Source organism: Mirounga leonina, unplaced genomic scaffold (assembly GCF_011800145.1).
Source record: "Mirounga leonina isolate KUSES-001 unplaced genomic scaffold, KU_Mleo_1.0 Mir_200, whole genome shotgun sequence".
Lineage (NCBI taxonomy): Eukaryota > Metazoa > Chordata > Mammalia > Carnivora > Phocidae > Mirounga > Mirounga leonina.
In genome coordinates this window covers 11,399,429-11,414,633 of record NW_023270503.1, presented here as the reverse complement: position 1 = coordinate 11,414,633, position 15,205 = coordinate 11,399,429, and the positions used below count along the sequence as shown (strand labels likewise).

Here is a 15,205-nt window from a genome sequence, read left to right as displayed (position 1 = left end):
AGTGCCCTCTTTAATCCCCACCCACACACCTCCCTCCATCAACCCTCAATTTGTTCTCTACCTTCAAGAGTCTCTTATGGTTTCTCTTTTCTTCCCCCCTCCCATATGTTGTTTCTTAAATTCCATATATGAGTGAAATCACATGGTATTTGTCTTGCTCTGACTCATTTTGCTTAGCATAATACACTCCAGCTCCATCCATGTCATTGCAAATGGTAAGATTTCATTCTTTTTTTTTTATTCTTATGTTAATCCCCATACATTACATCATTAGTTTTAGATGAAGTGTTCCATGATTCACTGTTTGTGCATAACACCCAGTGCTCCATGCAGAATGTGCCCTCCTCAATACCCACCACCAGGCTAACCCATCCTCCCACCCCCCTCCCCTCTAGAACCCTGTTTGTTTTTCAGAGTCCATCGTCTCTCATGGTTCATCTACCCCTCCGATTTACCCTGCTTCATTCTTCCCCTCCCGCTACCTTCTTCTTCTTTTTTTTTCTTAACATATATTGCATTATTTGTTTCAGAGGTACAGATCTGAGATTCAACAGTCTTGCACAATTCACAGCGCTTACCAGAGCACATACCCTCCCCAGTGTCTATCACGCAGTCACCCCATCCCTCCCACCCCACCCCCCACTCCAGCAACCCTGTTTGTTTCCTGCAAGATTTCATTCTTTTTGATAGCTGAATTTTCCATCTTTTTTTTTAATTTAAATTTTAGGTAGTTAACATACAGTGCAATATTGGTTTCTTTTATTTCCTTCTTCCTTATTTTGGGTTTATTCTTTTTTCTCCTAGCTGCTTAAGGTGGAAGTTCAGATCACTAATTTGAGTTCTTTATTCTTTTCTAATTAAGCATTTAATGCTACAAATTTCCCTCTAAGCACTGTTATTTTTTTAAAGATTTTACTTTATTTATTTTTAAAGATTTTTATTTATTTATTTGAGAGAGAGAGAGAGAGAGCATGAGAGGGGAGAGGGTCAGAGGGAGAAGCAGACTCCCCACTGAGCAGGGAGCCCGATGTGGGACTCGATCCCGGAACTCCGGGATCATGACCTGAGCCGAAGGCAGTCGCTTAACCAACTGAGCCACCCAGACGCACAGCACTGCTATTTTTTTAAAGCAGATTTTGATATGTCCTGTTTTCCTTTTCATTCAGTTCACAGTATTTTTCTAATATTCTTTGTGGTTTTATCTTTGCCCATAAGATATTTAGAAGGGTGTTAATTTCCAAATGCTTTGGGTATTTTCCAAGTATCTTTGTTACTTATTTTTAGTTCAATTCTACTCAGGACAGAGAACACAGTTTGCATGATTTTAATCTTTTCAAATTGAGATTTGTTTTAATGGCTCAGAATGTGGTCTGTTGGTGAGTGTATCATGTGTACTTGAAAAGAATGTTCAGGGGTGCCTGGGTGGCTCAGTCATTAAGTGTCTGCCTTCAGCTCAGGTCATGATCCCGGAGTCCTGGGATCAAGCCCTGCATTGGGCTCCCTGCTTGGCGGGAAGCCTGCTTCTCCCTCTCCCACTCCCCCTGCTTGTGTTCCCTCTCTTGCTGTGTCTCTCTCTCTCAAAAAAATAGAATCTTAAAAAAAAAAAAGCTCAAATCTCAAACTATAATTTTGATTTTATCAAATTCTTTCAACTCTATCCACCTTTGCTTCATGTATTTTGAAACTGTACACATTTAGTATTATCTTCTCTTTTTTAAATTTTAATTTTTTTAGGAATCTCTACACCCAATGTGGGGCTTGACCTCAACCCCAAGATCAACAGTCACATGTTCTTTCTAACTGAGCCAGGCAGCTGCCCCTAAAATGTTCTTTGTTCTGTATAACTGCTTCAGCTTTCCTTTGATTAATGTTGGAATGATGTATCTTTTTCTGTTTTTTTACCACAAACCTACCTGTATAATTATAGTGGGTTTTTTGAAGACCTATAACTTGAGTCTTGCCTTAAAAAAAAAAAAAGAAATCCAATCTGATGTTGTCTTTTATTTTATTTTTTATTTTTTTAAAGATTTTATTTATTTATTTGAGAGAGAGAGAGAGAAACAGCACAAGAGGGGAGAGGGTCAGAGGGAGAAGCAGGCTCCCTGCCGAGCCGGGAGCCCGATGCGGGACTCGATCCCGGGACTCCAGGATCATGACCTGAGCCGAAGGCAGTCGCTTAACCAACTGAGCCACCCAGGCGCCCTGATGTTGTCTTTTAATTGGAGTGTTTAGTCAATATTCACTTAATGTAATAATCACTATGGCTAGGTTGAAATCTACCATCTTATTATTTCTTTGTGATTTGTTTCACATGATCTTTGTTACTTTTTTCTTCCTTTATGGTTGAATTTAGTACTTTTATGATTCCACTGTATCTCCACAGTAAATTGTTACTATCTTTGCCTTAGAGTGAATTATTTTTGAGGTTTTTTTTTTTGTTTTTTTTTTTTAAGATAGGGGGGGAGAGTTGGGGGGGAGGTGCAGAGAGAATCTTAAGCAGGCTCCATGCGCAGTATGGAGTCTGACATGGGGCTCAATCTCACAACCTTGAGATCATGACCTGAGCCAAAAACCAAGAGTCAGTTGCCTAACCAGCTGAGCCATCCAGGACCCCCTAGAGAGAATTATCTTGTAGAGATAAAAAATAAGATATCACATCCCCAATGTTCTTTACTCCTTTGTATCAATCCAAATATTCACCTGCTTTCATAGTCCTTTGGCCTAAAGAACTTCCTTTAATGTTTCTTGTATACAGGTCTGCTGGCAATGAATTCCTTTAACTTTTGTTTGAAAGTCTTATTTCACTTCCATGGTTAAAAAAATTTTTAGGGGTTGCTCAGTTGGTTAAGCAGTTGCTTTTGGTTCGGGTCATGATCCCAGGGTCCTGGGATCGAGCCCCGCGTCGGGCTCCCTGCTCAGGGGGGAGCCTGCTTCTCCTTCTCCCTCTGCCTGCCTCTCGGCCTACTTGTGCTCTATCTCTCTGTCAAATAAATAAATAAAATATTAAAAAAAATGAAAGAAGCAAAGAATTAAAAAAAAAATTTTTTTCTTAAAGTAATCTCCACACCCAAAGTGGGGCTTGAACTCATAACCCTGAGATCAAGATTGTATGCTCCACTGACTAGCCAGCTGGGCATCCTGTGTTCTCATTTTTTTTAGATATTTTGGTATTTTTGCTGGTAATAGAATTCTAGGTTGGCAGATATTTTTTTCTTAAAAAAACAAAAAAACAAAAACAACTTTCCTTTTTATTAAGTAATATCTACACCCAATGTGGGGCTTAAACTCACAACCCTGAGATCAAGAGTTGCATGCTCTACCAACTGAGCCAGCCAGGTGCCCCAAAAGATATTTTCTTTCAGCATTTTTTTTTTCTTTTTTTCTTTCAGCTCTTTAAAGATGTTGCTATTTTTGAAATGAAATGAAATGAAAAAATATCAACTATTTGATAAACCTCTTTTACATGAATGACAAATATCACAACAAATGAAGGAAAAGGAACCAGAAGGAAACAGAGTCAATGCAAGGAGAAGACAAAAATCATGAAGTATCCTCAAAAAGGATACTTTGGACTTGCAGTTCTTGTTTGTGTTTGTTTTTGTTTTAGAGATTTATTTATTTTCTGGGGTGCCTGGGTGGCTCAGTCCTTAAGCGTCTGCCTTTGGCTCAGGTCATGATCCCAGGGTCCTGGGATTGAGCCCCATATTGGGCTCCCTGCTCAGCGGGAAGCCTGCTTCTCCCTCTCCCACTCCCCCTACTTGTGTTCCCTCTCTCGCTGTGTCTCTGTCAAATAAATAAATAAAATCTTTTTTTTTTTTTTAAAGATTTTATTTATTTGAGAGAGAGAGAATGAGAGACAGAGAGCACAAGAGGGAAGAGGGTCAGAGGGAGAAGCAGACCCCCTGCTGAGCAGGGAGCCCGATGCGGGACTCGATCCTGGGACTCCAGGATCATGACCTGAGCCGAAGGCAGTCGCTTAACCAACTGAGCCACCCAGGCGCCCCTAAATAAATAAAATCTTAAAAAAAGAAAAAAAGATTTATTTATTTTTTGAGAGCAAGCGAGCAAAAGAGAGCTAGAGAGAAAGAGCAAGCATGAGCAGGAGGGGCAGAGGGAGGGAGAGAGAACCTGAAGCAGAATCTGTGCTGAGTGCAGAGCCCGACGCAGGGCTAAATCCCATGACCCTGACATCATTACCTGTACTGAAACCAAGAGTCAGACACTCAACTGACTGCGCTACCCAGGCATTCCTGGGCTTGCCGTTTTTGAAAGATGCCCGTTGTCACTCTTATCTTTGTTCCTCTTTTTGTAATATTTGTTTTTCTGGTTCCCATAAGAGTTTTCTCCTTTTGGTTTTCAGCAATTTGACTATAATGTGAAGTATATTTTCTTTGTATTCATCTGCTTATTGTTTTCTGAACTTCTTGGATCTGTTCCTGCCATCTTTTGTTCATTGTATAAGATATCACCTCTGACCCATGTGTTCTCTTTCTCCTGGCACACCAAGAACAACTATGGTAGGACCACAGGATACTGTACCATAGCTCTCAGATGTGCTTCTTTCTTTGTTTCTCAATTTGAATTATTTCTATTGATTTACTGTCAAATTCATTAATGTACTCATCTGCACATCTGGTCTGTTGATAAGCATGAAGGAATTATTCATTATATTTTTAATTTTTATCATTTTCATTTAACTCTTTATAGTTTCCATATCTCTACTAAGGAATCTTTTCTAGAGACACTGACAAGCTCATGAGAAAAGTTATGGACATTCAGGGTCCCACAAGTTTAAAAAGTTACCTACAGTGAGGCTCCCTGGTTGACAATCCTATCCATAAAGATTCTAATCAGTTGCTGAATGAGGCATTTAATAATAATGCCTTATTCTTAAATATGAACAGAAACTTACTGATCATCAACTATTTGATAAACCTCTTTTACATGAATGACAAATATCACAACAAATGAAGGAAAAGGAACCAGAAGGAAACAGAGTCAATGCAAGGAGAAGACAAAAATCATGAAGTATCCTCAAAAATAAGATACTGAATCTATGAAATAAGACCAGGATGGTGGGGGCTGCGGGGAATAATATTCAGAGAACAAGCGAGAACTCTTAGAATTAACCCTTTTTCAACAAAAAATTCAAAATTCAAAAAATTGGAAGGTAGAGAATATCTCCCAGAAGGTAGAACAAAATATTAAGAGATGGAAAAATAAGTGAGAAAAATAAGAATATTAGACAATTAATCAAACTTCCTTCTAATAGGAGTTCCAAAAAGAGAGAACAGAAGGAAGGAAATTATTAAATTATTAGCTATAATACAAATTTCCCCAAATAAAGAACATGAGTTTTCAGGATAAAAAGAGCCACACAAAATATCCAGCACAGCAAACGAAACAAAACAAAACAACCATACCAAGACATAGCACTTGTGTTTTAATACCTACAGATAAAAATGAAGACTATAAAAGCTTCTGGAAAGAAAAACAAATCGCCATTATGGACTGGGACTATCACAACACTCAAAAAATATAGAAGAAAAAAACCTTATAAATTTGGAAAGAAAATGGTCTCTAACCAGGAATTATAAAATCCAGCACAAGGTGCAACAACTCAAAAATCTGCCCTGCATGTAACTTTTCTAGGAAGCTACTGAAGAATGTACTCCATAAAAACAAGGCCCTTAAGAAGTTGAAGCCATGGGCTCCAGCAACGGGTTAGGGGTGGGGGCGTTGTCATAGGACAGAGGGCAACTTGGGGGATCCCCAGAGTGAGGCAGAGAAGCTCCCAGGTAATAACTGTGTGGCAACACCCCTTGGCAGCCACCAGTCCAGGTGGGAGCCAGAGATCTGGGCGCTGTGGGAAGAATATCACCAAGAAAAAAAAAAGGACTTGATGTACTTGCTGGTGGATAGGTGTTATCCAGCTTTGGTGATAGGTTTAGTAATAACTTAATAGGTATATAGAAACTAAACAAATGAAAAAACAGCAATTATTAAGTAGAGGGAAAGTAAAAATTATACAAGAAAGGATATTATACTGCTTTGCTGTGAACAATATACACATGGCTGTAATACTGCCTATTAATTAGAAATCGTGATATGATTATGTATGTATTGGGGGGCAGAGAAAATAGGGCTAAAATCCTCATCAGAGTAAGAAATGAACGGATTAGGTAAAAAACTGAAAAATTAGTAACAATATAATGATGTTATTTAGAAATACAAATGCAAATACCCAAATAAACTGCTAGAAGATGTGAAAGTAGCTGCCTCTGGAGAGAGAAATAGTCTTGATAGATATGGGGTACGGCTGCTGTTTTTCTTTGTAAGCCTTGCAGTATTGCTTGATTTTTGAACTGTGTAATTATGCTACTACTTATTAAACAACCACACAGACCCAGCAAAAGACCATAGCGGCTGCTCAATGAAGGGTTACTGAGTTCCAGCGGCATGGGTTTCAGGCCAGGTCCAGCCTCAGCTCCCCAGAGCAATTCTGGAGGACAGTGGGCTTCCTCTGGGGGCTGGGTATGAGCCACTGCACTGGCCAGTTTGAAAGAGCTCTTGAAGATCCTCTCCACACCCAAGTCCCAGCTGTCATCCCTGCAGCTGTCTTTCCTAGTGGACTAAGAGCCCCCTGAAAGCCGTATGTTGCATTTTTCAGCTCTGTTCCTCCCCCTGCTACTCTTCAGGGGCTAGCCCATGGCCTAGAAGCTGGCAGGTACTTAGCGCTCGGCCATTCTCTCCTATGTAAGTACAGGCAGAGGCAGTTTCTGGTCTAAAAATCCCTTGTGAAGGTACAAGCATTGTGGAAAAAGTGGGGTGGCTGGGTGAGCCTTGGCAAGAAGGTGGCGAGGCCTGGCCCGGTGGCCTCCTCTGACCAGCTGTGCAACTCCTTGACTATCCTTGTGCAACATTCTGTCTCACCTGTGGTGGTTCTGGCACCTAGGGGGCCACATGACCGCATCAAGTGCTTCTGTCCTTCCCCATAGCCAGCCCAGTGCACCGTGGTTGCCAGCATGGGCAACCCTGAGGGTACAGGTGGGCTACTCCAGTAACCCCTTCCTACGAGTCACCCCAGCTACTTTTAGGAGTGCTGCTATGTGCCAAGCATACCAAGTGCCTATGTGCACTGGTCCATTTAACTCTCGTAGGAGTCTCAGGACTTACATGCTGGTCCTCCTGTCCCTGTCGTGTTACAAATGGAAGAACTGAGGTTTGCAGAACCTAAATACCTTTCCGATGTGCTCTTAACCGTATTCTGGAATCCCCAATACCTAACTTTTGTTTCCAGTGGTGTTAGAGCTAAGACCTTTGAGGAGAAAATGAAGGCTGAGAGAAAAAGTATCCACCCAAGGTTACATGGAAGAGCCTGGACTAGAACCCCATCTCTTGACTTCTTGCCGAGTGCTTGCTCACCACTGCACACTGACTCCCTGCTTGAGCCAGCCTATCTGAGAATGATTAGGCAGCAAAAGAACTCCACAAGGAATGACCTCCTCCCTCTCTGCCCACCCTACCAGTCACGAAAGAGGCCCTCCTACCTTTCCAGCACCACTCTCTCCGCTGACAATAATAGACTGGTTGACGGGCTCAATCAGGCTCTTGACATTCCTGTAGGTCTGTTCACCCACAGTGAAGATGTGGGGCTTCAGTTTCTAAAACATCAAGGGGTGAAAGGTCACATGAGGGAATGCCTGTCTCCAAGGAGTGGTTGATCCAATGATGGCTGAGATAGGGAGGCTTCCTCTAGAAAAATCTCCTGGATGTAACAGTGTTAGACCCAACTGCGGGACCCCTGTGGTGCCTATATCCGCTCATCTTTTAGTATGGAAGCAGCGCTGGCCTTGACCAGTCTATGACCTTAACACTTTATCCTCCCATTTTATTTTACCTTAATAGTCTTATTCTGCTTATTATTTTACATTACTATACTTTGCAGCATGCAAAGAACTTTCCTACAAGTTACTGCCTAAAAAATCTATTCATTAGTTGGGTAGCTAATCCTATTTTATGGACGAGAAATCTGAGGTTTGGAGGGGTTAAATAACCTTCCCAAGGCCACTCAGCAAGTAAAGGCAACTATGTGATTTGAATTCCTAGGCCACTATTCTTCTTTTCACCCACAAATATTAATTATCCTCAATGTGCTGGGCATTAAACTGGGCACTGGGGAAACAGGAAACCATGACATGGCTTTTGCCTTTGAAGAGGCTGTCAGTGAGATATGGGCTCTCAGGGAAGACTTGGACACTTAACCATGCATGAGCTTCCGAGGGCCAGGCCATCTGCACAATGCCTGGCCGGCCCGCACTGCCCGTCCAGCAATCACCCCCTACCCAGCTTCCTGGAGAGAAGGTACTGTTGTGGATAATGTCAGAGCCATCCCTCTCTGCACCTGCACCTGCCTCTGCCCCAGCCCCTTCTTCCCTGAACTGTTAAAAACCTCCAACTGTTCTCCCTGTATCTTGTTTCACCTTCCTGAACTTGACTCCCCCAACTTCCCGAGTAATTATCCCCATGGTGGGCTCCAGTCAGTCCCTCCAGCCCTGGGGAAGCAGCACTGTGCATACATTCTGCCTGCTGTGGTGCCTCAGACCCTTCGCCAGCAGCCCTGGCTTATCTCATCTATTGTCTCTCTCCCTGACAGCACCCTTCTTTTTTTTTTTTTTTTAAAGATTTTATTTATTTATTTATTTGAGACAGCCAGAGAGGGAACACAAGCAGGGGGAGTGGGAGAGGGAGAAGCAGGTTTCCCGTCGAGCAGGGAGCCTGATGCGGGGCTCGATCCCAGGACCCTGGGATCATGACCTGAGGCGAAGGCAGACGCTTAACGACTGAGCCACTCAGGCGCCCCTGACAGCACCCTTCTTGCCAGCAAGTTGGCTCTTGCCTCTCTCTGAAGACATCATGCACTTAAACACCAGCTAGCCTATTCCCTGCCTGCACCACCTCCAACCCCATCAGAATTTATTCCTCTCATTCCTCCCACTGAGAGGAACAAATGCTGAATTTCCTAGGGCACTCCTTATTATACATGATTTTATTCTTTCCCCCAAAAATGGTTCATTAAATACACAAATATACCTTTGTAAATCCTTCCCTCTTAATAAAGTCACAAACAAGAAAAAAGTCCATTATGCTATGTCCTTATTCTAGGTTCCAAACTCCGTTAAACATTTATCTCTCACTTGGCACCTACTGTCACGTGTCCAAAAGTCTTCGACCACCTGGTGGGCAGGGCTGTGGCACCAGCAGATTCTGGATGACTGCATGGCTGGTGAATAGATGGATAATGACAGGGAAGCTGCAAGGAGGCCCAGGGGGATATGGCGGAGCCCTGAGGCCCAGGAAGTGGCTGAGCCTTACCCGGGGCTGAGGCGCAGCGTGGTATTCTCTCATCAGTGCTGGTGAGTAGAGCTGAGGGACGGCCTTGAAGGGGTTCAGAGCGACCAGGGTGCAGCCAGCATTGGTGTAGAACGTGTCTGCTGCGTACCGAGCCTGCAAACACCTCAGGACTGAGGCAGAGGCACCTTTAGCAAACTCTGGCTCAAATACAGACCCAACTGCCCACACAGACAAACACTGGCCTAACAGTGTTACCTTTGCAATTAGCCAAGTGCCGTTAGATCCCAGCAGCTCCCTGATGGATAGGTACAAGATCTAATTAAGATGAGCCCCAAATCTGGAGCAAAGTCTGCCCTGGGGAGCCTGGGCGCAGCTGCCAGGCAGACGTCTGGAGCAACCCACTGGCTCGAGGTCAGGAGTCCTGCCTGCCTCGGTCTGGCCAGGGGAAGCTGTGCAGACTACCCACATCACACCCCTACCCTCTTGGAGACAGCCCTTTTTTTAAAGATTTTATTTGTAAGTAATCTCTACACCCAACGTGAGGCTCAAACCCACAGCCCCGAGATCAAGAGTTGCACACTCCACCAACGGAGCCAGCCAGCACCAAGGGGTGCCTCTTGAGGACAGGGAGGCCCATACCTGTCTCCGGTGTCACGGGATTCACCTTGGTGAGGTCATCCAGCTGGTGCAGCGGGGCTTCCCCGCTCAGGAACTCCCGCAGGTCTTCTCTGAGGGATTCCCCTCCTTGGGCACCAGAGCCTGAACTGTGGCCATGAACCTGAGAGGCCACGAGAAGAGGGCCATGAAAGCTGGGACTGAGGCCAGCTGGCAGCAAGGTAGGGGTGGGGGCCTGAGTAGCAGGAGGAGAAGAGGCCTCTAGTATCATAGTCTGCTTGGATTCAAACTTCAGTTCTGCCACTTACTAAGCCTGTGAACCTGGGTAAGTTACTTACTTCTCTGAGTCACAGCTTCTTTATTTGTAAATAAAGGAAAATAAAACCAGTTCGCAGGGCTACTGGACAGAAAAATAAGAGATACACAAAGCACTTGGTGCCTGGCACACAGTGTGTACTCAATAAATGAACAAATGCTATCCCCTCTCCTCTGAACAAGCTCCAGCTTCCAGGCTGGCCCAGCTAGGGGTGGGGCCCAAGGTGGGGGGCTGCTACAGGGGATAACCCCTCCCCCCAAAAGAACCATGGCTTGGGCTTTTGAAAGAGAAAGAGACCATTTAGCTTGTGATGAAAAACCAGCTGTGAGGTAGCCCCATGCCTTCATCACTTGGCTCTCGGGGCTTAAATTTAGTTAGTTTCCTCTGCCCTGGGTCTACTTGAGAGGGAGCCTGGCTTGGAAGTTGGATGAGGTTAAGAATAGGCACAAAGGGGAAAAGGCTGTTTCTCTTTCGCCCTCGCCGATCCTTGATGCCAACACTTTCCACGTGTTTCCTCTTTCCCAATTCCTCCCATGGTCTCATTTTTCCTCTGATCTCTCTGGAGACTGCAGGGAAGATGGGGTGGGGAGTAGGAAAAGACAGTAAGTAAGTAGTACCTGGCTGAAATCTGCTTTTGGAGAAAGGAGTCTGTAATAGGACTGTGTAGGCTTCCAATGAGATTAGTGAACCCTAAAAGTTCAAACCCCTCAAGCCAAGGTGTCAAGTGTCATCTGAGAGGCCCAGCAACAAGTTTCTTTCCAAAGATGTTGCCTGTTCTCTGAATTTGGGCCCACCATAATCCACAAGGCAGGCTCTTGGCCTCCAGGATAAAGGCTGAGGTCAGAGCATGGCTGGATCCATGCAAATCCCTTTGCTCTGGGCGGGGGGAATCACAAGCCGAGCCATAATTTATGATGAGCTCTGATCCAACCAGAGAAGTAGCTAAGTATAATGGTCAAGAGCCTAGACCTTAAAGCTAGATTCCCTGGATTTGAATCCTGATTCTACCACCTACTAGTTGTACAATGTTATGTACATTTTTTAATCTCTCTGTGCTTCAATTTTCCTATCTCTAAAATGGGAATGCTGGTAGCACCTAGGTCAGACACTAATAAGCACATCAAGTATTTAGAGAAGGCACCTGCATATGCACCCAAAATTAGCTATTATTATTTTTAAAAACAGCTCTTCTTTAATTATGCAGTGATATATCAAGGCCTAAAAGGCACACATGCCTCTTTAGCCTGCAATTCTTTTAGAAAACGATCCTATGTAAAGGCCATAAGAATATTCAGTATATTTTGAGCTACTTATAATCGTAAAAAAGTTGAAAACAACCCACATGTCCTAATGGTGGACAATTTACAGTATATCCTTACAATGAAATAAAGCATTCAAATATTTTAAAAATACATATTTAGAGGAAAAATAAAGGATATTTTCTAAAATGTTATCTCTGGTTAGTGTAATTATGGGTAATTTTAATGTTCCTTTTGCTTATATTTTCCACATTGCTTACAGTGAATGTGACCTTGAATAAGCCACATAACCTCTCTGAGCTTTATCTCCAAAACGGGGATAGAGTAGCACCGTACATATAACACTGTAACTTGCTTGAGGACTAAACAAAATTATTCATGTAAAATGCTTAGAACAGTAGCTACTACTTAGGTAGGGCTCAATACAGAGCAGCTGCTAGTATGGTTATGATGAACATTACTGCTTTTTAAATTAAAAATAAATAATAAATAAATAAATAAATAAATAAATAAATAAATAAATAAATAAAAAGTTAAACAAACAAAAAAAGCCCAGAGCAGACAATTGTCCTGCCAGCTTCTCTCCAGTCTCAAGCTCATTTCATAAGACAAAAGTCTGGAAGATGATCAAGCAGTAGTGTCTACCAGGGCTCCCTTGAGGCTGGCTGGCTTTCCTCTTGGTCATCCTGATAAGTCTCAGGCACCTACCTGTCTAGGACTCCACTAGACTGTGAGCTCCTGGAGAGCAGGTATCATCTTAAACATCTGCCGCAGACCGGTGCCTGGCCACATTTTGTAAATAAAAATTCAGCAAATATCTACCTACTGGCATTCTCTTTGGACCGAGAGCTGCACGAGAAGGATGATATGGACAGGAGATGGGTGATTTGGAATCCTGAAGGCCTGGGGCCATAGTAGCCTTTTTAGAGAGGCAGAGGCCTGGAGTAAGGGCAGGTTTCATGCTGCAGTAGCAATTCCCCCACCACACGCTTCCTGATCCATTCATCAGACTCCTTTATTTCCACATAGGCATCTTCACCCACTGACCCCTCTGCTTGGACTGCTTACTTCCCTTCTCCACCTGGCTAATTCCTACATATTCTTTAAGGTTCAGCTTCAAAGAATACCTCCTCTTGGAAGGCTCAGGCTTCCACTGTACCTCAGCAGTTCAGGCTGGCAGGGACATCTCTCAGGACTCCCTCACCGGTTCAGGCTTGTGAAGTCACCAAAGTGCCCTAAGGATTCCCCTCCCCATCCCATCTTACTCATCCCAGGAAAAAGAGCTAAAGACCACAACAGGAGAGATTCAAATTAGGTATCAGGAAAAGCTTCTCAATGATAGGTGAAAGGCACTGGAGTGACTACATGAAGAGAGAAAAGGTCTTTCTTCTTTCTTCCTTCCAGGTCAGGGTAAGTGGAATCTTCATTCAGCTAAGTGACAGATGGGAAAGTGCCTTAGATGCTTCAGGGCCTAGGTTACCTAAGGGTGAGGTTTTACCTGATGGAGCATCTTGCTTCAGTGTGGTCAGCCAGGGTTCTGGGTCACAGGCACAAAGAGTGCTATCCACCTGGTCATGGGGGCACAGGTGGGAACATAGGTCCAGTAAAAGGCTCAGTTCTGGAGGAATCTGAGATGAATCACCTCAGAGCCTACGACATGACAGAGAAGACAAGGGCCAAACACAGGTGAGGGCTTCTTCAGGGTGACTCACTCCAGCTCCTCCTGCCAAGCAAGAAGAATCAAAATAAGAATCAGGGCGAGCCTGGGCAGAGAGGGAAAGTCTGTCCTATCCCCTGCCAATTAGGAAACGGGAAACTTTTATGAGGGCCTCCAGAGGCTCCCCGGGCTCTTCAGGGGCAGTTTTACTACAGAGGTTTGGGGTGGGGCTGCATATGTTCTGAGTCAGTGTGCTGTGGAGAATGGAGACACTGGGAGACAGAGAAGTCTCATGCCCTACCCTCTCCACTGGACAGAAATAGCCTATTTTTGTATAGCCAGTAATTGATAGACCAGGGAGGCTAGAGTCAATTCTTGATGCTCTAGGAAAGTTGTTGTGTGGGAGCAAAATTACAGCTCACTCACAGGAAAGCCGTATCACCTTCCTGGCCCACCTTGATCCTTTATCTTGAACATGGGGGTAGTAAAATCTACCTCACAAGAAGTGGTTGTGAAGGTCAATGATGTCATGGAGTACAAATCTGAATATTCAGTCATAGGGGGAATATTGTTATTAATAGTAAGGACTACCGAGGATGGATAATGCATTTGGCGACACTAATCAGGTAGAGCAGCCCAGTGTCAACTTTAAAAAGGCAAGCATTTCAGAGGAAGAAAATCTGAGAGGGGGGTGTTGTGAGGCTATACCTAGACCAATCTCTGAAAAACTGTAAGTGACCCTAAGACTCAAAATATCCCAGGCCTCACACCTTCCTAGCAGGGAGGGATGAGGATGAGGGGTGTCTGTAATGGATGGACCCTGGCGGAGACTTGTTTGAGGCTCTGAATACACCTAGCATGTGAAAGAATTCAGGGATAGGGACTTCATGCAAACTGAAAAAAGGACAGAGAAGAGCATCAGGAATGTGTTGGGTACATTCACCTTGGACACTGATCATATGCTGCCAAGGGACAGCCATGGAGAGGGCAACCCCAGAGTCAAGGAAAACAAAGCTCCCTCACCTGGAAGCTCATTTTAAGAGAGAGGATCAGGGGAGCATAATAGGTTGTGGAGTTAGAAATCAAAGCCCACAACTCCTCCAAGGCAGATCACAAGAGCTCTCTAAGCCTTATTCCATTTACTCGTTTGCAAAAAGGAATACTAATACTTACACCTCAAAACACTGAGTTAAGGATCAAATGGGCTAGTACCTCAGAGAACGCCTTGCAAATGTTGGTTATTATGATGCAGCGTCCGTTCCCAGCCAAAGTCAAGTCAGATTAGAGCGGTTTTCTCCAGTTCTCCCAGCTCTTGCTCTCCCCCAGCTTCGCGGTTACCAGCCAAGACTTTCTGGAAAGGGTGTGACCACTGTGGGCAGAAGGGAGATGGTAATGAACAGATAAAACACCAAGTCAAGGCAAGAGGCAACCTGATCACTAGCTCCTCCGCCTCCTCCCCAGCCTCAGGTTCGTCCTCCGCTTGGAGGACAGTGGGAGCGCAGGCGAGAAGAGCTGGGTAAGGGTCCTGGGAACCCACCTGGATCCGCCCCCAGCTTCCCTGCGGGAACAAGGACTCCCTCTCTGGACGAAGTGCCCGCAGGGACGACGGCTGGGACGCCGCTCCGGAAGCACCTGGCACGGGGAGAGTATGCCCTTCCCTGGAAGGTGGATGTGACCCCAGCCAAGGGCGCGGCTGCCCTGACGCTTACCCGGGCCAGCTGCCCCTTCCCCGGTCCCTAGGATTGCGAAAAGAAGGGCAGGAGACGGGACTCAGCCTCCCAGCTGAAACCCTTCCCCAACCCCGGGCCGCCTCCTGCCAGCAAGGTGGAGAGGTGGAGGGGGGACCATGAAAGGCTCTTGTTCTAGGCAAGGGCCAAGAGCTGGGCTACCCCCTGCTGAGATACGAGACGGTCAAAAAGGAAATGGGAAAGGGTAGGCAAACGGCGCTCTGGAAAAAGGAGAGGAAGACGCCCTCCGTTCCTCTGCGCTCCAGGGGCAAACCGG

The 15,205-nt window shown here is 44.7% G+C and overlaps 1 protein-coding gene across 2 annotated transcripts in view; it reads right to left on the bottom strand.

Moving 5' to 3' along the window:
• The window catches only part of MYO19 (myosin XIX), a 35,552-nt gene that overhangs the window by 20,090 nt on the left and 257 nt on the right, over window positions 1-15,205 (bottom strand). The window contains exons 2-6 of one of the 2 annotated variants that reach the window (XM_035026656.1): window positions 14,414-14,570; window positions 13,043-13,267; window positions 9,994-10,132; window positions 9,376-9,524; window positions 7,551-7,664 (exon numbers count right to left, since the gene is read on the bottom strand). In XM_035026656.1, the coding sequence (XP_034882547.1) occupies window positions 7,551-7,664; window positions 9,376-9,524; window positions 9,994-10,132; window positions 13,043-13,054 (414 nt within the window). In that variant the 5' untranslated portion in view covers window positions 13,055-13,267; window positions 14,414-14,570. Of the gene's footprint in view, window positions 1-7,550; window positions 8,684-9,375; window positions 9,525-9,993; window positions 10,133-13,042; window positions 13,268-14,413; window positions 14,571-15,205 lie in introns of those variants that run through there. The other variant, XM_035026657.1, reaches the window with a different exon arrangement.